We start from the raw sequence: 23,874 nt of genomic DNA, 5'->3' as shown, positions 1-23,874 counted from the left end.
CATAAGGGCTTTCTTTCAAAAACATTATAAAATCTTACAGACCCCAAACCTTTGAACAGTAGTGTATATCAATACATTTTTAACACTTCAAGTTGTGTAAATTAACGGAAGTTAATGCATTATGAAGGAGCATAAATTAACAATGAACAATGGTATATTTATAAATGATCATTAACCTAGATTAATAAATGCTGTAAAAATGCTGTTCATTGTTAGTTCACAATACCCGATGTTAACACACTGAAGCTAAGTATTACAGTAAGTATTATCTTTTAATTGAGAATAATCATACAAATGTGTATTGTGTGAGCAGTGACCCACGTTTGGCAGAAAGCGGTTATTCACCGCATACACTGGCTTCCATTTTATACATGTATTTTAAGTATGGTTAAAACTAACGTGGGTGAAAATGATCATAAGAGAAGCGAGTGAGAGGTGAGGGTCTGTAAAACGCCTGGGAGCTGGGCACAGAGAGAAAAAAAACAGCATTTTTTTAGCATGTTTGTATCTATCAGGGGAATGGAGGATATCCATCAAGCCCTGCTGGGCTACTGAGAGTGAGGAGGTGGATCAGTCAGCCAGCTGCAATTACAGCTCTTCTCGAGTGGGACTTCCACAGAAGAGAGAGAGAGAGAGAGAGAGAAACATACACAAACACAGTGTGAGAAACAAAGCGAGAGAGGGAGGGATGGAGAGGGATACCACAGGCAGTTTACTCTCTTTAAAAGGCAAAGCGTGGAAAAAGTGGAACAGCTGCACTGACAGCGTGACGATGGATCCGTGCTGCTCCTTTTCAGAATCGTATTCCGTTTTCGGATTTTTGTGTGAGAAACCAATGTTAAGATCAGCAGTTTACTCATATTGTTGTGTTTATTGCTGAGCAGAAATTGGACGGGACAACTTTGAAGCGTGGAAATAGTGAGCGAACTGCTCTGAAATTTAAAGACCAATCAGGCTTTTATTGGAAGCCATTGAAGAGATACATCTGAAAGAGAAGCCTTCACACTGACGGAAGTGATCCACCTCAGAGGATGACAGTGTTGGTTGTTCCTGTGAGCAGTAGGTGAGGTGAGATGAACAGTGGTGATCAGTGATAGTCTAGGCAGCCATCTATATGGAGTAGAAACATGTCCTTTAGTGCCAGAGGCAGCATTCCTCAGGAGGGGGCGCAAGGGAGCAATGAGCGGAGAAACTCGCGGGTCAAGAGGGCTGTTCGCATCTCTAGTATTGTCGCACAGGAGGTGAGTTCCCTATATCCTTTGTTTTTAGCGTTTGATATACAGTACTGTTCAAAAGTTTGGGGTCTGTAAGAATTTTTATTTTAAGAATTAATCACTTTCATTCATCAAGGAAACATTAAATGGATCTAAAGTGAGAGTAAAGACATTTATAATGTTACAAAAGATTTATTTTTCAAAAACATGCTATTCTTTTGAAATTTCTATTCATTAAAGAATCCTGGGGAACAAAGTATCACGATTTATATGCAGCAAATAAGCATATTAGAATGATTTCTGAAGGAATCATGTGACACTGAAGATTGGAGTAATTATGATGCATTACATATAAATGTATTATCAGTGTTAGCATTATTTCAGTATTTACTTCAGGTGTTGTTCTGGGACAGTGCACATGAGAGCAGGGTTTTCCCATAATTATGGTTGTCACAAATTTGAAACTTTTTATATTCGCTGCATAAAATTTATAGAAAGAAAAATCCAGATTGTATTTTTGCTTTCTCAAATTGTGCAATTTTAAGAGACCACCCAGAAATGAAAATAGTAATTTTAGGGTGAACTATCCCTTTAAATTCTTACAGTAGAATGCGCCTGTTCTTGTATGTAATGTGATGAAAGTGATGCCACAGGACATGAAGACTGGCACAGGATGGAAATACTGTCATTTGTCTCTGCCCAGAGCCTCTCGTTGGCGGCATGTAAGATTGGTGTTGTGGTGTCAGAACTGGGCCCTGCTCACCACAGTCACAGCAGTCAGGTCAAGCACCCTACATTCATCTCAACACAAGGATGCCCTTGACTGCCACACCACCGTCTGTGAGGCACTGAGACAATCACTCGCTGCAAATGGCAGTGCCCTATGGGCTGTAGCGCTTCCTTGATCCATGGTTGCCCTCTCTGACTGCTTCCCCATGAGATTAACTTCCATGTTTCAACTGACAGATTTCTCACAGCCTTCTTAAGCTTGATACATCTGAACTCTGAACCCTGAATTAATTTCTTCACAAGCAGATAAGGACACCCTGGGGCTGGATGCAGGGCCGGAGTGGGGCCACTTTTCAGCCCAGGAGTTTCAGGCCCAAGACCGGCCCACTTTTTCAATGGTGGAATTCCAAATTAGCACTTTTTCCAAATTGGATAAATGAAGCAACAGTTCAGCTCTTACTATGGTGTAGTTTGTAGCCTATTAATACCATGGTTCAACAAATAATGTAAAGGTTAAATAATAATTCACTTAGACTTTATAAGAAGCAATTGCGACTTTATTTCACGCAAATCTGACTTTATAACACGCAATTGCGACTTTATTTCACGCAATTCTGACTTTATATCTTGCAAATCTGACTTTATAACACGCAATTGCGACTTTATTTCACGCAATTCTGACTTTATATCTTGCAATTCTGACTTTATAACACGCAATTGCGAATTTATTTCACGCAATTCTGACTTTATATCTCGCAGTTCTGAGAAATAAAGTCAGAATTGCGAGATGTAAACTCGCAATTGTGAGATAAAAAGTCGCAATTATCTTTTAAAATGTTTTATTCTGTGACGGAAACAAGCTTCCATACCTCCTGGCCTCTTCCTCCCATCCATCCTCCCTGACGCGTACCGTTACGGTAGGGCCGGCCCAGCTATCGGTAGGCGCCGGCGGTGCCGCGGTAGCCTACCTGAGAAAACGTTTTGGAAAAGACGGGCTATCGACCCAACCAACTCTATAGGAGGGGAGGGGAGAACTCCCTCACATGGTAACTTGTTACAACCCATGCAGAGGCTGCGCGCTGCGGTGTCAGAATGCGGAACGTGTGTAGCCTAATGTAACTAACGTGACAAATGTGAAAGAAAAAAATCCTCGACCGGTCCAAAAGTGAAGCGGCCCACCGGGAATTCTCCCTATTACCCACCCCGGGCCTGGCTGGATGTTGGCTGGTTGCTCTGTGAAGGCAGTTGAGAAGCATTGTTAATTGATCCGAGGGAGATTCGTTAATAGTCTTTTAATGGAGGGGTCTTTTGTGTGAGGACTCCATGTCATGACATTGGTGGACAGCTGGTGCGAGGTAGGACATCAGGAAAGTTTTTGCCTTGAAGCATGTACAGTATAAGCCTGAAACAACACACAAGGGATGGACATAGCATAGGTGAATGTTCTGTCAAACAGAGCAAAGGATAGAGATAAGATCAAGTTTTTGTTTTTTTAAATATGAGGATCAATACAGTACTTTATATTAGTGGTACAAATTAGTTGTTGACCAATATAGATTTTTTTTTTAAAAGGGTGGTTGATTTGATTTCTCCAATCCTAAATACACATTTTTATTATTATTTATACAATGTATAACAAAATTTATGGAATACATTCACAATTTGAAGTCGGCATGAAATGGAAATTGCGAGTCTTTTTTTCCATATTGTAACGAATATCCAAGTGACACTGCTTCTTAAACGAAAAATCGTTGTGATTGTTGTGGTTTGCTGTTGTTGTGATTTCATGTAAGTGAAAGGTTGTCCCGCATGTCAAAATAATCATATTTTTTTGTTTTCTTTAAGCTGTATGTTCAGAATTTACAGGAATCTATGTTTCTATCACTGGTACTCAACCAGGGCACCGGGGGCCTGGATTTAAAATAGGAAAAAACAAGATTTCAAATAAGCTAGAAAAGCATACAATCAAAATATTTCTTATTTTAAATTATTCCTTTTTCTTTGAAAAACCAGCCTTACAAAAAAATAAGTACATTTTGTAAGTATATGGCAGGACTCTTTTCTATAATGAGGGTACAGGACTTGGAAAACCTGGACATATGAGGTAGTATGATTTCTAGACCTGTAAAAGTCATACATTTTAAAATTCTTAAAGTGCCATGTGCATTATATTTTATTAAATCCCTATTCTTAATCATTATCCAGTAAATCAAATTAAAAGAAAAAAGGTTTTTGGAGGCCTTCGAATATTTTTGTGAACAATGTAAGAAGTCAGAAAGATTGAGAACCACAATTTTGTATTTATTTATTGATCGCAGATTCCCTGCCAACATGGCTCTTCTAATCTGATAAATTAAAAGTATGTTTAAATAGATTTTACTGCACAGAGCTCTGTAAGGTAGTAGATGTCTTGGCTGTAGATCAAATCTGTAAATTGTCTGGTGAGTCAGAGAACAAGGAGCCAGTCAGGGTAACAGTGTTTTATGGTTTGTTGGAGCTTCAATGCAGTTCCATCCCAGAAGGCTATTTTCAGTCCCAAGGCCGGTTCCTTCACCCTTATGTCCTCTCTCTTTCCTACCCCTGCTGTGGTACTGGCCTTGGACTGACATGTCCCCACCCACCCCTTCACCCCAACAAGCTCACACACAGCTAATTCACAAGGACAGTGTAACCATGCCACAGGACCCAAAAATGTTTATCACCAATTTTGGGAGACATAGGGTGAATAAACATGATTTGAAATCTTATGTTTGCTCATTTATGAATGCATATAGACCCAGCAGCAGCCTTGTAATTTCATGCGAGTTGATGCTGCTTAATCAGCACTGAGGGTGAATCAATCTATGTGAGGAACACAGAAGGATTTTGATGTAATTTATTATCCGAAGTGACAGAAAAGGTCTCAAAGTAACTCCTCCTTCACTCTGGATATTAATAAATCAAGGTAGAAAATTTAGAAGCCTTTTACTAAAGATGAAATACAATTAGGATCTTTGAAGAAAAATATAACACACAATTTGTATTTCCTTTTTTGCATAAAATAAACACTTTTCTTATAGCATTGCACTGTTGCCATTCAACACTAGCAAATCATTTATATTTGTTCACTTTTTTTGTAAGTCAATAACAAATCTGCCAAGATCTGTATAAATATATATAAACATACTTCTAAATTAGTGGTTCTCAACCAAATATGACTCAAAAATTATTTGATTATATTAAAAACATTATATTAAAAGACTTCATTTAAATGCTAAAAAAAAAGATGTAAACTGAAATATTTCCCTCCTCAATAGCTATTATTTTTATTGGGGGAAAAAAACAAGAATTAAAATCTTATAAAATCACAAAATAGTGTTTAACTATTCAGTATTCAAATTGAAAAGATTGAGAACTATTGTACTAAAAGGAATGTCACTGGGATGTGATGAATTCTGGTTTAATCACAAGATTTTGGTGTGCCCTCTTCCTGTGGTCGGTCTCTTCTCTCTCTCTCTCTCTCTCTCTCTCTCTCTCTCTCTCTCTCTCTCTCTCTCTCTCTCTCTCTCTCTCTCTCTCTCTCATTCTGTATGTATGTTTAAGTGACTGGCAGCTATTTTGCATCTGAATCAGAGCAATAGCACAAACAGGTCTTTCAGTTCTAAAAATGGCTTTACCTCAGAACTTTTAAACTTTCTTGCTAAATGTTGTAGGGCAGTAGCACAAAGCATAGGAGTAGATGGACTACAAGAACCCGGAGAACTACTACTAAATGGACAAATCCAGAAGACAGCAGAAAATAAACTGAGAGAATTGGGAATTGGGGTTGGACAGATCCTGGATCCTGCAGCTTCTGTGCTCACCATTCCCCATGCAGACATGTAGAGGAGTCATGGATTCTGCCACTTGAGCCATGAGCAGTGGCAGTCAGAAGATTATTGGATCATGATTCTGACCTTGGTGCTGAAGCCACTGAACAAGCTCTTCCAGTCTTCCAGTCCTGTTCTCCTGTTCAGCCTCAGCCTTCATTTCAGATACACATGCCTTGCAAACAAAGCTCCCTGAGCCTTCACTTTTGTGACAAGACGAGTCCCATTCTTGGCCAAGAGAGCAGAGAGGTAAGAGCAGCCAGAGACTTTAAGGTTGAGAAGGTTTCTTTTATATTTATATATATATATATATTTGGACAATTTATTCTAGAACCACTTTATGTATTATGCATATTTTAAGGTCATTTGTTATTGTCTGACTATGTTTTGCTGTTCCACACAAATTACTGAGTGCTAAGGCAAGTCATGGATGGAAACTACATCAGCCTTTTCATAGATTTTTAACCTAGTTATAAAAATAGATGCATTAATTAAACATAATTAATCTGGAAGCTAACTTAGATTTTGATTTTATTAGCTGTTTAGTGCAGGCGTTATTTGTGAGGACAAGTGTCAGTGTAATGAGGTTTTTTGAATATGAAAATTGCCTGACTTTAATTTCCATAAACAAATGAAGTCTAGAAGATGTTTTTTTTCCTCCCGCTTGCTTTTCAGTCTTCTGTGGATATGTTTCTTCATTCTAATGGTACATAATGAGCAAGAGAAAGATTAACGTAAATTAATTATGATTCTGCATCATTGGCCTTTGGTAGAATAAGTTCAAGGCTGTCTTAAAACAAGAAATTGTTTGATCCTGTATTTATATTTAATAAATCATAATGTACATTTATACCTGAGCTAAAGAATGGTTTATATAGTTATGTTGTGAGTAATATTTGTGTGTTCTTGTAATCTACTGCCTTAATTATTCTAATAAACACAAGTAAGAGTAATAAAAACTCACCGGAGCTTTGAGCAAATGACTAAACATTGGTCACATCTTTAGGGGCCTGGAAAAAATAATGAGATGAAGTTTGCTGCCTAGAGGGTGTTTACAAGTGTGAAGCATTAATGTTCTCCCTGCAGTGATGTGTACTCAGTGGATATCTCAGAGACTAAACATGGCTTCATTACTTCACCCACACTGAGTTACAGCCCACTCAGTTCCTGTCAGGAACATATGATAATATTTCTGCCTTACAGCAAGCTTTGTAAAAGGTTTCTACAATTAAATGAGGAGAATGGACTGAACATGTTTTGGTTTAACTGTCTAGTCTATGAAACGTACAATTGAGGTTGTTGATAACTCAGAACATCTAGGAATATGTGCTCATAAAGTGGTAGCCTATAACATAAATATTTATATGCTGTTTTTCTTTGAATATTTTTGTATTTTTATTTTTTTTACAATTATGCAGCATTGAAATATAAAAACTGTGGAGACAGCAAAAACTTGAAAATGGCTGATGGCAACAGCCGTTAAGGTAGAATTTATCAGAAACATTTTTAAATCTTAGCGAAGGATAAATTGGAACCAACCAATTATTTGTGATTTATAATTATATTATATCTACTTCAAATGAATAATTATTCATATAATTGTACATTACTATTTAAAAGTTTCGGTCAGTATGTTTTTTTATGTTTTTGAAAGAAGTCTCTTATACTACCAATTTGATCAAAAATAATTTATTTGACCAAAGTACAATAAAAACATTAATATTGTAAATTTCACGGTTCTGTTACTTTGGACTTTTTGTGTTTCGCCACCTTCTGCCTGAGTTTATCATTTGTTGTCACAGTCACTCATTATGTTCAGCTGTTCACTCATTAATCTACTCATTATCACGTGTATATATCTTAAGTTCTGTTTGAGTTTAGTTGTCCGGTGTTGTCAGTTTATGGATGTGTTGTATGTTACTCTGTTCTTGTGGATTATTCTATGGATTCATTAAATATTACCTTTTTGCCATTATCTTCACTTGCGATTATACAACCACCCTTGCGTTTATAAACCAAAATGGTTTAATTTACATGACAGTAAAATATTTTATAATTAAAAATAACTGTTTTCCATTTTAATATATTATAAAATATATTTGATTGCTGTGATGTCAAAGCTGGATTATCAGCATCATTACTCCAGTCTTCAGTGCCACATGATCCTTCAGAAATCATTATAATATGCTGATTTTGATGCTCAAAAAACATTTCAACACAAATATTTTGAGAACAGTTGTTCAGGATTCTCTGATGAATATAAAGTTCGAAAGAACAGCCTTTATTTAAAATAGAATATTTTGTAACAATGTAAATCTTTATTGTCAATTGAATTCCTCCTTGCTGAATAAAATAATTCATGTTTAAAAAAAAAAAAAACTTTTAAAATCTTAACTTAATAAAAACTAATAAAACTTAAAATCCATTAAAATCATGTTGATAATGTGACTGTGTAAAAGTGGTTTTGCTGCAGATGTGCAGCAGCAGGTGCTTAGGTGAAATATGTCATGAGAAAAGCACTTCGACAGAGACTTAAGTCATAATTCATGTCACAATCAAGTGCCATGATTAGATAAGCGTTTCAGACACCGGTTCACGCAGACGCATTCCCCATAGCGTTTTGACGCAGTGTCTCGTTCCCTGTTATCAGGGAACATAGGTTACAGTCGTAACCTGAGACGTTCCCTTTCGAAAGGGAACTCGCACTGCGTCAGAATGCTATGGGGAACGATCTACCCACGCTGCCATGCTGAGGGGCGTGCATGCCAAATTATGTCTGTGACAAAAATGTCAAAAAACGGCAGTTCCACTGTAATGCCAAAAACACTCCCCCTTCGGGTCACATACTTAGCTGTCAGTGACAATATTCCCTACAGCCACTGCCCAAGCTATAAGCCTCAAAGAGGCCTCCGATACAGTGAAGGCCTACCAAGGCTGCTCAAAGGCTTTGGAACCAACAACTTCTGTGGAAGGGGTTCCTTTAAGGGAATATAGGCAGGGGGTCCAAAGGAGTCCCGTCCAGTCACTTTCTGAGGGGGACATAAAGTCAACCCGACATGCCACCAGGGAGGCTGACCTGGTCTAATTTAATGACCTAGTCTTGCCAACAACCTGTCTGTTTCCTAAACAGAGTCTCCAGCATATTTTGCCTCACTTGTGGAGGCATCCGATAGGGAGGACTGCAGGTAGTGTCAGTGATCGCTCACAGACTGGATCATAGAGACGGGCATCCTGGAAAGTAGAACTCAGCATAGCGCTTTCTAACCCTTGCAAACGAGGGGAGTAACTCTACCCAATCCTGGATCTACACAGTGCTTCAAAGCCATGTAGAGGCTGGGCACTCTGAAAGGTACCCTCATAGGGGAGCGCCTTCAGCTCTAGGGCTGATCTAACAGGAAGGCCTTGTGAGAGTCCTTCGACCTTCCGGCGAGATTTAGGGAGCTAAGTATTCATACAGAATGATCCTCAGATAGATTCTGGAACACTCTACTCAAAACCTGATAAGTATTGACCAGGCTCTAGGCTAGGTTTTGCCTTTGCAATACTAAGCATCCAACTCGTTGGGGATTCGCCTTCAAGGGGGCCTGTCAAGGCCTAACTACTTGATAGCGGAACTGTTAGCAGAGCTAGTCACAGAAGTCAGGTGCTCTCACAGACATCTCTGTGGGCCTGGTTATACTTATTTGACATTGCCAATTATTTGACATAGACCCTTTAAAGCAAGGGGAGTACAATCTTACGCTACTGGACTATCGAGGAGGCCTATTGTAAGGCCTACAGCTCCGAATGTCATGGGCGTCAGCCCAGGCAGTGCTTTGGCTCAACCAACCCGCGTGGGAGGGAGTAACTAATCTGTCTATACCTGAGCCTGGGTGGTGAAGGGTGATATCATATGAGCTATGGGTAGCAAAGACCCTAACAAGGGGAGTACTATCAGCATGACACTGAGGAATGTATCAGGGTCGAGGCCTAGTATCTTGTATTTTTACAAGACAGATTTTACATTCTCTACTAAACCCAAGGAAATGGAAGCCACAATAAGCGGCCAACGACATTCAACCTTATGACTTGAATTTTTTTATCCAAGGGGCTCAGCGGAATTTTTTTTTTTTTTTTTTCAATTTTAAGGCCTAGCTGGATAAACTAGCTACAATACTCAGTTCTAAAGGGCGGAGGCCTGAGCATACTGCTTCTTACTTTCTAGAGAGAAAAGTCCTGACAACGCCCATGAGATATCTGCATGGGAGGCTATCCTATCTACCCTGTAACACCTCTGGCACCTAGTGCAAAAGGTGGGCCTTGGCTAGACGACTCTTGTAGTAAGAAGAGGCCAGTACTAGGAACAACTAGATTTACAGGAGGAAATTATCCTGATGGGCTCTAGCTCTAAGGAGCCTACACTCAAATACTGAGAAGTTTGAGGTGAGAATGCTTAGCAAACTGCCACCAATTTCCTATTTACTAAGCCTAAGCCAAAAATCGAGACACACATATAAAGTATATACACAAATATAAAGTAAAACTTCAGGGCCCTAATTTCACCATCCTATGAAAACCATATTTAACACTCCCTAAATACTTCCTAACAGGGAGCCGTGGCCTATCATTCATAAAGGGAGAAGACCTACAGAGCTCAACCTGCTGCCCATAGAGCGATGGCCTAAGCGACATTCACAAAATGGAGGTCTATCACCATAAGAGCACGAAAGAGCGCACTTACTACCATACCCGACGCCAGACTTACTGGAGGGTTCCAAATTGAAGGAATAACTCATAATAGGTCCAGCCTCAGGCTGATGCAAGAAGCACTTGGGGTGAGAGATTTAAATGCTTCAAATCTGTCAGCAGATCAGCCTGGTATGCTTGCAAAATCTCCAGCCAGAACCGCCACCGTGTATGCCCTGCCATTTAAGCGTGCTGTCACATTTTAGTGGCTTAAGAGACAGGGCCGGAGCACTTAGGACACATACCCGTGTTCGCGGATCCCCTCAACATCAGCGTAGTTCGCTGATGGCGATGAATGCCTGCTGAATACGGGTTCTTCCAAGCCTTTCCGATCTCATTGTGTAGATCCGGCAGAAATGGAAGGCTCACGAGAGCTGGAGCTTTATGGCTGGAAAGAAACCATTTGTGAAGTCTGTCACAAGCGGTCTCTTCCCTCACGCGGTCCAATGACGGCAGAAGCCTTGTTGAAGCGCGTTCCACAACACTCAACAGCTTAACATACGCGTGCAGGGTGGCTGTGAGGGTTTGGGTTGTAAATCCTCTTCACCCTCATCAGCCATCTCGTGCTCTCTTGGGCTGGTTGTTTTTATACACAGCAGAGTACTCACTGCTGGATCACTCATCCTGCAGCTCACTCTTGCGAGTCTCTGAAGGGCGTGAGAGATTAACAACTCTCTCAACCTCCTCAGCGAGCTCCCTCTGAAAAAAACCCAGATTCCAGTCTCTGCTCTGCCTCAGCGCGAGCGGGACCTGAATCGCCTGGTACAGATGTCTGTCCCCCCCGAGAAGAGAGCAGACGAGAGTGGAGTTTTCTCAAGGGAAAAAACTCACAGTGGCAAAGCAGATCCCTCAGGAACTGATCATGCATGCTCTGAGCCCAAACAATAAACACACAAGTTGTGTGTCATCAAGTATCAATATCTTAGATACGGATGCACACTCTTCCTGAAGCGTTTTTCACAAGCCATGATTATCTTTTTGAAGTTTCAGGTTGAAGCGTAGAAACAAAACAGTCCCTGAAGACGAAAAGATGTTGACATGTTCTCCAGGCTCCCCTTATATACTTCAGGGTCGCACTAGTGATGATATCATAGGCTGTCGCCGGCCAATAGGATTGCCGTGATTAGATAAGTGTTTCAGACACCGGTTCACGCGGAGGCGTTCCCCATAACGTTCTGACGCAGTGTGAGTTCATTTTCGAAAGGGAACTGAAAAGACTTCTCATTGTGAATTATATTCCTCCTCAGGTGCTGTCTCTGGGTGCAGATGTCCTTCCTGAGTATAAGCTGCAGGCTCCCCGTATCCACAAATGGACCATCTTACACTACAGCCCCTTCAAGGCAGTCTGGGACTGGGTCATCTTGCTGCTGGTCATCTATACAGCAATCTTCACACCTTATTCGGCTTCGTTTCTGCTCAGCGACGAAGAAGAGGCCGCCATGCAGCGCTGCGGTTACTCCTGCAGTCCACTCAACGTGGTGGACCTCATTGTGGATATCATGTTCGTAGTAGACATTGTGATTAACTTTCGCACAACCTATGTAAACAGCAACGACGAAGTAGTTAGTCAACCCGGACGGATAGCCATCTACTATTTTAAAGGCTGGTTCCTTATTGACATGGTGGCTGCCATTCCCTTCGACTTGCTCATTTATCGTTCAGGAGAAGAGGTGAGTGAGCTCATGGGTAATTTTGATTTTAAAAGTTGGCATGAAACGAAAGTTGCGATAGTCTTTTACTTCCCTATTGTGACGTGCAGTATATCAACAGTGAAACAGCTTCTTGAACAAGAAAAAATGTCAGGTGGGACTTGATATTTCCATTTCTAAACCATTTATAATAAATACTGCAATATTCCATTAAAAAAAATAAGAATTGCAAATTTTGATTTCATGGTGACTTTAATATTCTGTCATAGATGCTAACAACCATCTCATTACCTTTTGATCGTTTTCATGTATTGGCAGACGACGACTCTGATTGGCCTTCTGAAGACTGCTCGACTGCTGCGATTGGTGCGTGTGGCACGTAAACTCGATCGCTACTCTGAGTATGGAGCTGCGGTGCTTTTTCTCCTCATGTGCACCTTTGCACTTATCGCCCACTGGCTGGCCTGCATCTGGTATGCTATTGGGAACGTGGAGAGGAGCAGTCATTCTCGGATCGGTTGGCTTGAGTCTTTGGGTGATCAGCTGGGGAAGCCGTATAATGTGTCGATACCTGGCTCAGGACCCTCGATTAAAGATAAATATGTCACTGCCCTCTACTTCACCTTCAGTAGCCTCACCAGCGTGGGCTTTGGAAACGTCTCCCCAAACACCAATTCTGAGAAGATCTTTTCTATCTGTGTCATGCTTATTGGAGGTTAGTCTTTATTATTGAATGTTAGTATGATTTACAGCTTTAACCCGCTATGACTGGATCATTTATTTTGAGAACTCAAAAACAAAATGTTTTCTATTTTAATGTATTTTTAAAATATAGTTTGTTCCTGTGATAGCAAAGCTGAATTTTTCCAGTCTTCAGAAATCATTCTAATATGCTATAATTAATATAATATAATATAATATAATATAATATAATATAATATAATATAATATAATATAATATAATATAATTATCAATGTAAAAAATGTTATCATTAATATTCTAATATTTTCATGGCCCTACTGATAAAGAACCAATGATTGTATTAAACTTCCCAACTAATCATACTTTAGTGACTTACTTGTGAAATTTGGTGGAATTTTGAAGATTAAGTGGATAAATATTTATCTTTGATTAATCTGAGGGGAATAAAATGCTTTGCTCTAAAATAGAATGTTTTTTGTTGTTGTTTTATTTACAGCGCTGATGTATGCTAGCATATTTGGAAATGTGTCAGCCATCATCCAGAGGCTGTACTCTGGCACCGCACGTTACCACACTCAGATGCTGCGGGTTCGGGAATTTATCCGTTTCCACCAGATCCCCAACCCACTCAGACAAAAACTGGAGGAGTACTTTCAGCATGCTTGGTCCTACACGAACGGCATTGACATGAATGCTGTGAGTCACAGTCACATACAAATTGCCTTGTGAACACCTGAGCATACTCTATTTTTTCCCCACTCTCTTCATTCTTGCATACACATATGACAGGCGCTGTATCATTTATCACATTAGCCTGTTTTATCTCATTGCAGGTGCTGAAGGGGTTCCCAGAGTGCTTACAAGCAGACATCTGTTTGCATCTAAATCGTACATTGCTGCAGAACTGTAAAGCTTTCAAGGGTTCCACTAAAGGCTGCTTACGTGCTTTGGCTATGAAGTTCAAGACCACACACGCCCCACCAGGAGACACCTTGGTCCATGCTGGCGATGTGATTCCAGCGCTATACTTCATTTCTCGTGGCTCCATTGAGATCTTAAAAGGAGATGTGGTAGTGGCCATTTTAGGTAAAGGAAGAGAGTTTGGGTCACAAAAACTGACATTGTGATCATATGCATATTCCAAATGTTTTATTCCATGGACCACCCCAAAAAACCCTTTTGACAGGGAAACCCCTTCCTAAAATATAAAGACATATATGTATTTTCAACTTTAAAGACCCATTTAATAACAATATTATAAATGTATGGAAAATATAATGGAAAATATATACTTTATATTACATAGACACATTTTTTTTTCTATCCACCTTTAGAGTACTTTTAGATGTATAAAATTGTGAAACTGTTTTCTTTTATTGTATTATATTTTTTTTTTTTACTCAGAGACAAAGTCCAAGTACTCATCCTGAGAATTCAAAGGAGAAAACTGTTGTTGTGTAGCTCCACCTTGTGGACGTTTCTATTTTTTCTGTTATGTTTCTTTTAATGCCATGCAGCGCCATCTGTTGTTGATGCAAAATATTTGTTTCTGTTTTCTAAGGTTGAATTTGAAATAGCATACCACATACTAGCATATTACTCTTACTGTTCATATGGGAAAAATAGTGAGATTTGTGTGGTAGTATGCTTTTATGAATTCAAAGTGTTTAGTGTTTGTTAACTGAGGGAAGATTCATTATGAGTCACATTTTGAGCGTTCTTTTAAAGCTTATGGTCAATATCGCTTCCCTTTGCTTATCCTCAGGCAAGAATGATATATTCGGAGAGCCCATTAACTTATTTGCACGTCCTGGAAAGTCAAGTTCTGATGTGAGAGCACTGACGTACTGTGACCTGCACAAAATCCACAGAGATGATGTACTGGAAGTCTTGGACATGTATCCAGAGTTCTCAGATTACTTCTGGAGCAACCTGGAGATCACTTTCAATTTGAGAGACGTAATCTCACACATGTCTCTGTAACTTGATAATAGGTTTACATTATAGTACATGCCAGAATAAGTGTGCTTTTAAACATTTGTTATCTCCTCAACAGACTAACACTAAAGCCGGGTCAACGAGCAGTGACCCTGATGATTCTGACCATGGCTGTCTTGACCATCACACACGAAGAGCAAAGCTGTTGTTTCGTTCCATAAGAAACTCCAGCGCACAAGGTAAGAGCTAACACTGTGTGATAGTTTATAGATTCTTCCAGATTCTTGGATTTCAATAACTACTGCAATTTCTCTTAGTAGCAGATACAGAGTGGACAGAAGACAAACTCAGTAGGATGACTCTCCAAACACAGGATCCAAGCAAACAGCACGAGGACAGACAAGCCGCTCATCGGGAGCCGGATATCTTTGCTTCCCATTCCAGCAGTGATGAAGAGGAAGAGACTCGACGGCCCACTACGATAGTGGACTGCTCTCAGAGCCATATCACTAGCATAAGCAATGCTAAAAGGGACAAGAACCTCAACACCAGTAACTCTTTCAACGTGCTGTCAGGTAGGAGGATTCTGATAATATCTTTCCTGTTATTACTGGCTTTCTGTCGAATTTACATGAGGTGTATTATATAAGTATTATGTATTAGCTTGCCTAGCTGAGAAAAGTGGACATAAAAAGACGTAAAATAACAAAGATCCTAACATTTATGTTCATTTGAATATAATTGGAATAATTTTCACTTAAAGGGTTAGTTCAGACAAAAAATTTAAATTCTATAATCATTTACTTAACCTACATTTTTTTCCGAACCCATTAGACTTTCCTTCATCTTCGAAACAGAAATAAAGATGTTTTTAATGAACCCTGAGTCATTTCTGTTCCTCCAATGAATGTCCGTTCACCCAAAAATTCTATGGTTCAAAAAATTCAAAGAGATTGCAAAAGAAATTCATATGAATCAAGCGGTTTAATCCATAAACTGTACAGTGCCTAGCTAAAGTATTATTACCTCTTAATTTTTTCTGCATTTTATGTTTTTTCCACATCAATCTACACTAAAAAAAAAAACAGATTTGTGATTACTTTGTAAATGTATTAAATATAAAAAAACTGAAATAATTACATTGCATAAGTATTCATAACCTTTTCTGGGACACTTGAAATTTAGCTCAGGAGCATTCCTATTTCATTTGTAGATGTCACTACACTTAGAGTGGGGTTAACCAAATGGCAAATACAATTGAATGGGTATGATTTGGAAAGACAAATGAAACCTCTCAATAAAAGGTCTAACAGCTAAAAATGCATATCAGAGCAAAAACCAAGTCATGAGAACTGCCTGTAGAGCTCAGACACTGCTTGTGTCAAGACACAGATCTGGGGAAAACTACAAAAATATTCTGCTTCATTGAAGGTTCACAGAAGCATGCAGCCTTCATAACCCTTAATGGAAGAAGTTTGAAACAACCAGGACTCTTCCTAGAGCTGGCATCCTGGCCAAAATGAGCAATCAATGGAGGAATTTGCGAAAAAGCACCTAAAGGACTCGACTGAGAAACAATATTCTCTTGTCTGATGAACCTCAGTTCCAAGCATCATGTACAGTATGGAGGAAACCAGGCACTGCTCATCACCTGCACAATACCATCCCAACCGATAAGTGTGGTGGTAGCAAACATCATGCTGTGAGGGTGTTTTTCAGCTGCAGTCACTGGGGGACTCTTCAGAGTAGAAGGAAAGCTCAACACAGCAAAATATAGAGTTTGCCTTAATGAAAACCTAGCCTGGAGCATTCAGAACCTCGGACTGGGCAGAAGGTTCACCTCCCAACAGGACAATGACCTTAACCACACAGCTAAGACAATGCAAGAGTGTCTCATGGACAACTCTGAATGTCCTTGAGTGGCCCAGCCAGAGCCTGGGCTTGAACCCAATCGAACATCTCTGGAGAAACCTGACAATTTCTGTCCACTGATGATGGTTCCCATCCAACCTGACAGAGCTTTAGAGGATCTGAGGAGAAGAATGGTAGAAAAGCTTGGTGTGCAAAGCTTGGTGCATCATACCCAAAAAAGACTTGAGGCTGTAATCTTTGCCAAAGGTGCTTCAACTAAGTAGTGAGTTAAGGGTATGAATATTTATGCAATGGTATTATTTAAGTTTTTAATTTTTAATATATTTGCAGTTATCACAAATCTGTTTTTTGCTTTGTTGTTATGGTGTATGAAGTGTAGATTGAAAGTGAAAAAGTGATTTAAAGCGGTTTAACATAAGGCTTGCAACATAACAAAATGTGAAATTAATGAATGGGTATGAATAATTTCACAAGGCACTTTATGAATTGCTTCTTATAATGAATAGATTTGAAGGCTTTTATTTACTTGTAAACAACACACATAAAACTTATTGAATATTGTAAACAAGAAGCTCAAATGTGCTTGAGAACAAACACGTGAGAACAAACTTCATTGCTCAGCTTCTGTTTGCCATATTTGATGTGCTGTATATGTATGTTGTTTGTATTTGAATCAAAGCCTAAATAAAATATGTTCATAAATTGATTGTGTCTCTTCAGAATACATGAATATACATTCAGTGGACTGACAGAAATCTTCAAAATATCTTCATTTTCTCTTTCAGAAATGAAAGAAAGTCTTATGGGTTTGGAGCAACATAAATAATGTCTGAATTTTCACTTTTGGGTGAAATCTTCCCTTGCAGTGAATGCATCATTTTGACATTACCCTTAATTCAAATTAGGAGCTCTTTCGGGGGTTTCTAACGCCTTCAGCTTTTGGGGGGACAGTCATGGCCATCAGTACCAGGAAGTACCCAGCCACAGCATGTCTTTCCCCTCATCTTCGGTTCCCTCCAATACCGTCCTGCACAATGTCACCCATCGTCAATGCACTGAGGTAGAGAACAGACTGGAAATGATGCATAGACAACTCCAGCGGTGAGATCAAATTACAGGATTGTTGTTATCATGATGTCCTTTACTCATTATAGGTATGCTTTGAGCTGTGTTTGTTGTCTTGTTTTTTTCAAAGATTGGAGAAGCGTATGTCAACAGACATCGGGGCCATAATGCAGTTGCTTCAGAGGCAGATGGTGCTGGTTCCACCAACCTATAGCTCTGTGACGTCCCCTATAGAAGCATCTCCAAATCCACCCAAACCAGGCCAGAAACTGGTCCAGCCTGTCAACCCTTTAGAGACAGAAACGCCAGCCATTCTCTCTGAGGTATTTCACGAACTTTCACATTACAGTCATCAATTTGTATTGAATCTAATGATAGGCACTACAAACTCCAATCATTAATTCATCCTCTTTGATTTTCCCAGATACTTGATCCCCACGACTTTGCTGGCAGTCCCATAAAGTCCAGTGAAAGTCTGTCAGGTGCAGTGGAGCTCCAGCTCCTGGACTGTTCCTTACAGCCCTCCTTTGAGACTCCTTCTAGGGCTTATACAGGGAGATGGCCACGTACCATGAGCCACAATGCAGGGAACGCATCTGGTGATCTCACAGCACAAACCGATCGCCAACAAACAGTCATGGCTGATCAAGGTAGTTATCGTTTTATAGATGCAGAGCCTATTGGAACTGTTCACCATCCACAGGCTGATCCGAGGTCAGATTTGGAGTCCTCCGAGTGTTCAAGACGCCTGTCATTGCCAGTGCAACATCAGGTAGAGGATGATTCCTCAATCCAAAAAAGACATGGCTCTGATCCTAGGTGTTAAGAGTGAAACTTTTTTGCACCATCTCAGTGGAAAACAATTCATACAACCTGACGGACCACCACAGTGATGGCAGGATGTTTTGAAGATCTTCTACTTCAGGTTCATATTGATTACCTCAGAAAGTCTATTGTAGAGGCATCATTAATGTCCCTGTAGTTTGGTACATTTGTGTTAGCTGGTCTAACGACACTCATTGTTTTTACCAGCCTCTCAGTGAAAACGTTGTCTTTTAAGAAAGTGTTCACTTGTTATTTTGAGGTGTAAATGTAATGATATGCATTATGATTTGCATATCAGTTTTTTTTTAACAGTGCGGTTTTGTGTTGAATTGATGATTGTTTGTTTGTTTGTTTATTTGGAGAAAAGGTCTTGGACATACTGTAGCAATACACTGGAAAGGCCCATCAGAGTATGATTTAGAAAATGTATCTCAGGTGGAAGAACCCCAAGCTGATCTCTACAGTAGTAGCTCAAATACCTCTGAGTGAGTTAACCCAGGGAACACTGGTGAATCCTGCTGAATAACATGCCAGTAATTTACATGAAAGCATGTGTTTATTTCTTTCAAATATCCACAGCACAGATTTTCCCATGACAATATTTTATCACTCTAAATATATAATCATCTGTTTGGCCAAAGGGTCAGATTATAATGAAAAATCCATTTAGAATATAATCCATATCATTAATAGAATTAGTAATACACATATATAATACATATGTAATCAGTTGCCGCTGGTTTATGCCAAGCACATCCAGTAGTAAGACATATATAAATGTGCTAGAAAGATATTTATAGGGAATGTGGTATGTGTAGCTTGGAATGTTCAAATGTAATATAACATGTAATTTATTGCAATCTTAAGTAGGAATATTTATTGTTAGCTTACTATAGATTGATTATTGTGCACATTTTACCTCCTATGAACTTGTAATCATATTCACATTGAATAAATTAATTCACAAAATTCACAAGTCTATAAAAGTTTATTAAAGAACATATCTGACTGAATGAAAGAAAACCATCATCCTTTTCCTTGTTTCTCTGGTGTCAAAAAGGACATTTTTCTTTTTTCAAATGTCACCACCTCTGCAATGCTGCTGCCAGCAAAAGCTAGTGAAATCTATTTTCAAGGCTCTGATATTTATGTCAGTGTATTAAATCTATAGAGCTAGAGGGCAAATTGAAAGTCCACGTCATGCTCAGGCTCTGCCCAATTTCCATTGCACTGCTTAATTAAAACAGAAGGTTGATGAGTGTCTAAAAATGAATTGAATCGTTCTGCTCATACTTGTTGTTTTGCTCTCAACCAAAAGTGTAACCGTCCTTTGAAATATCTTTTCAGCATCAAATAACACTGAGTATAAGCAAACACAAATAACTTTGTGTAAATAATAGGATATACTTCAGCCAAAACGTAGACAAACCCTTCCCGCTTCCCACAGGAAAAGGCAAATATAGAAATACATTCATTCAATAATGCAAAAAACACAGTTCAACCTGTCAATGTTTCTTTAAGACCTGTACTCTATTAGATAGAGTAGAAAGGACAATTCATTGAACTGTTTATTCAAGTGTAGCTCCTGAAAGGAAACACGGGTTCAGTGTAATGGGAAACCAGCCGAATGAGAAACACCCTCTTAAAAAAAGGGCCTGCACTAAGCCTATTGTTATATATTTTTTATATTAACGCTTCAACTGCGCTCCTTAATCGTGTTCCAGAACCGGATAAAGAGCACAATAGAGGAATTCCCTACTTCCACAACACTTTATGCTCTTTTCGCAGCCTATTTTTATAAGGGTGTCATGTAGGCCTATGAAGTTACATTCAGGGGATTTTCAAATGAATCTTCCCATAAAGGCCTGCATGGAAACTACGCATGTAAGGAACGAGAGGATGCTCAGGATGCAAGAGCAGCATAGTGGTGCTTTGGCTAGACTATAGAGTAGCCTACAATTTTCCTGAATTGTGATTGGTCAAGGAGAATAAGGGGCGGGGCGTCGCCTGCGATCACAGAGGCGCACTGTATGAGAGGGCGGATCTGACTGTGCACATCGGCCAACACTACAGAGTACTGAATTTTAAAAACAACAACAACGGGTAAGTGCACTTTGACATTGTGATTAGTGCTCACATTTTATCGCTTCACTATAGGTATACAATCAAGGCATATGTGCATTAAGAAAGGCTAACCGTAATGGAGACAAAAATTGACAACGAATTGGCGTGCACGCTTAGATTTTGATACAGTCGCAGTCCCTGGATGACAGGCATTAGTTATTGTTATACGCACGCGAGATAATGATGCGATGCAAAAACAGAGTGGCTATGACTCATCGCTCTCTCGTTTTCAAACGTTCAAAAATATGTCGACCTGTCGAGATTTCTTTGTTTAGGCACTGCCGCAGTTAGGATGCTCTGGACAGGTGCCCTCCGCAGCAAACCTCTATAAAAAGCTACTACAGTTACATAACTTCAGCAGTGCCACATATTGTTTTAACAATGTGAACATTTTGGAATGAGGAAATCGTGAAAGGTTCCATATAAGGACGATTTAAGCTTTACACCCCATGTAAACTGCAAACGAACGACGCGAAAAAAAAAACAGAACGAGTCAGTTCTAATAAATGAAGCTGGCTTTGATTATAATGGGCGCGTTCTAGTTCGTCGCGTCTCATCGCATTGTTCTCATCCGTACTGGCAATGTAGCGCGTTCAGTGCCTGTGCATCGCGTGCTCGGCTCTCTGCATTGCATCTCTTCAACATGCTTCATGGACATGCGTCATACTGTAAAATTCAATTGAGATTAAACACACGATCCGAAACTGACGCATTGAGGGTCATGTATGGATACCTGGCATTGTGGGACAGGTTCATTTGTGTAATGAGACATCATGTGCACGTTTTCTCATTTGATATTCTGAATGGTTGCATTATAGAGGGACAGAGGAACACTTTGACCACACCCCCTTAAATCTTAATAATTCCTTATTCAGTTAATGCATATATTTCTCCTTCTTTGCACTGTGACTGGCTGTGTTTGCTTTGCATACAGGTCATGAACAAATGTCACAGTAGTGTTTATTCAGTTAAACCAAGTGTGAAGGACAAGGAGGTGTCTCTCTTGGGTTTGTGTTCTTGTCTGTTGTATTTAATTATTTTTGTATGGGTGAGGCCGGTAAAAGTGTGGTGACAGGTAAGCTGAGACGGATATGTTTAAAGTATCAGGAGATGATCAAATGTAATGGTGATTAATGCAGCAACGGTCATTGTCATTCAGCAAATGTTTTCATAGTGGGTGTGATCATGCTTCATCATGTAAATAATTAGCCTGGAAATCCAGACCTAAATCTAAAAGATTAATGGTCTGGCATCGACTAATGAAAATCGGCCAGCTCGAGGGGCGGCACCAAGCATGCATTTTAAAATCTCACTGCACGCAACTGGATAACACAACGACCAATCACAACAATAAACCCCATACGCTTAGCTACCAGCGGAGCTAACTGGTAGATTATACTCTTACCATATCCGGTCGACAAAACAGCAAAAACGTCCTTCTTGGAAAGGAACGATTCGAGCGCCGTCTTCTGTTCCTGTTTTAGATAAAAAGCCAAGTCTAACTCGTTCATTGTAGCGGCCAAAGCCGTTTCAAACAACTGGTATTCATCCATAGCCATCTTGCAATGTTTACTAATGACTCCGACGTCACAGCGCTGTCGTCATTAGCTCGCCTCTGGTGTGATTGGTGCAGCTCAGATCGAGGGGCATATTTAATGAGCATTATTACTCGACACCAGAGTAACTCGCTGAGCAAATTCAACTTGTGCTCTCGCGAGAACTCTGGATTACCAGGGTAGTAAATAATCCCAGGAAGCACATGCATAATCCACTGGTAAATGAGAATGTTGTTCTTAAAGGGTTAGTTAACCCAAAAATTTAAATTCTATCAGTAATTACTCACCCTCATGTAGACTTTCGTTCATCTTCGGAACACAAATTAAGATATTTTTGATGAAATCTGAGAGCTGGATCACTCCTTCATAGGCTACAATGTAATTGATATCTGCCAGCCCAGAAAAGTTAGTAAAGACATCGTTAAAATAGTCCAAGTGACTACAGTGGCTCAACCTTAAGTAAAAAACAAACAAAAATAACAACTTTATTCAACCATCTCTTCTCTTCCATGTTATTCTCCTAAGATGTTGACGTAGTGTAACAGCGCAGTGCTTCTGGGTTGTACGTCAGAACGTAGGCTCACTATTGGCCAACGCTGGTCATGTGTGTGATGCGTGTGATGCTGGCCAATAGTGAGTTCTGATGTACAACCCAGAAGCGCTGCGCTGTTACACTACGTGAACTCACTCAGAGGCCCACACAGAAGAAAATGAGTAGTTGAATAAAGTCGTTATTTTTGTTTTTTTTGCGCACAAAAAGTATTCTTGTCGCTTGATAAACTTAAGATTGAGCCACTGTAGTCACTTGGACTATATTAACAAGGTCTTTACTAACTTTTCTGGGATGGCAGATATCAATTACCTTGCAGCCTATGAAGGAGTGAGACAGCTCTCAGATTTCATAAAAAATATCTTAATTTGTGTTCCGAAGATGAACGAACGCTTACGGGGTTGGAACAACATGAGGGTGAGTAATTACTGACAGAATTTTGGGTGAATTAACCCTTTCAACATAAGCCTCTACAAATAATATAAAATCACTTGCTCTAAACTATTGTGCATTGCAATATTGTAATCCATATTGAATGGATTTTGATCATTAATACCTTAACTGCAAAATTTAAAATCTGGATAATATTTAATGAATGATAGCTTAGTTGTAGCTAGGTTAGGATTAAGCTGATAGAACTTGATAAAACGGGTTCGAGCTTGTAGACCATGTTAAACTGGTAACAAACCAGCTACCATGTCCAAAAAAAAAAAAAAGAGCAGCTTGGGCACCATAAACAGATGTGATGCAATTTTACAGCAGGGATACAGACCTAGTTTGACAGAATTGTCACTATTTATAGATGAACATTTCAATAGAGCTTTTTTTAAGCTATTTCCACAGTGCAGTAAAAATATGTTTGACTGTTTAACAGTGAAATGCAGTGGCTAACCTTGTTCAAAAGTGTATCATCATCTCATATAACTTCTTTGATACATGATACATTTACACTCAGTCATCGCAAAAAAAAGAGTATACAAAGCTTTTTTCTGTGATCCATCGTGAATGTAACAAAAAAATGTCCCACTTTTGCATTGTTTTTACATAATGTGTTTGACCTTGTCTTCTTGTCTAAA

General features: G+C 39.4%; 2 protein-coding genes across 18 annotated transcripts in view; both read left to right on the top strand.

The window, feature by feature from the left end:
- kcnh2a (potassium voltage-gated channel, subfamily H (eag-related), member 2a) overlaps positions 1-19,533 on the top strand; it is a 48,318-nt gene extending 28,785 nt beyond the window's left edge. The window contains exons 6-15 of one of the 2 annotated variants that reach the window (XM_084118932.1): positions 11,764-12,186; positions 12,484-12,880; positions 13,365-13,564; positions 13,702-13,954; positions 14,634-14,827; positions 14,925-15,045; positions 15,127-15,381; positions 17,584-17,779; positions 17,874-18,066; positions 18,168-19,533. In XM_084118932.1, the coding sequence (XP_083975058.1) occupies positions 11,764-12,186; positions 12,484-12,880; positions 13,365-13,564; positions 13,702-13,954; positions 14,634-14,827; positions 14,925-15,045; positions 15,127-15,381; positions 17,584-17,779; positions 17,874-18,066; positions 18,168-18,569 (2,634 nt within the window). In that variant the 3' untranslated portion in view covers positions 18,570-19,533. Of the gene's footprint in view, positions 1-11,763; positions 12,187-12,483; positions 12,881-13,364; positions 13,565-13,701; positions 13,955-14,633; positions 14,828-14,924; positions 15,046-15,123; positions 15,382-17,583; positions 17,780-17,873; positions 18,067-18,167 lie in introns of both variants that reach the window. The other variant, XM_084118931.1, reaches the window with a different exon arrangement.
- Positions 19,534-20,566: 1,033 nt separating this feature from the next.
- The window catches only part of map4l (microtubule associated protein 4 like), a 39,260-nt gene continuing 35,952 nt past the window's right edge, over positions 20,567-23,874 (top strand). For all 16 annotated transcript variants that reach the window (XM_084119350.1, XM_084119348.1, XM_084119346.1 and 13 more), the window contains exon 1: positions 20,567-20,671. The gene's annotated coding sequence lies outside the window, so the exon portion shown is untranslated. The remainder of the gene's footprint in view (positions 20,672-23,874) is intronic.

Source organism: Abramis brama, assembly GCF_963993115.1.
Source record: "Abramis brama genome assembly, chromosome: 7".
In the NCBI taxonomy this organism is placed as follows: domain Eukaryota; kingdom Metazoa; phylum Chordata; class Actinopteri; order Cypriniformes; family Leuciscidae; genus Abramis; species Abramis brama.
The sequence above is the reverse complement of the archived record's forward strand: the minus strand, read 5'-3'. Positions and strand labels throughout refer to the sequence as shown.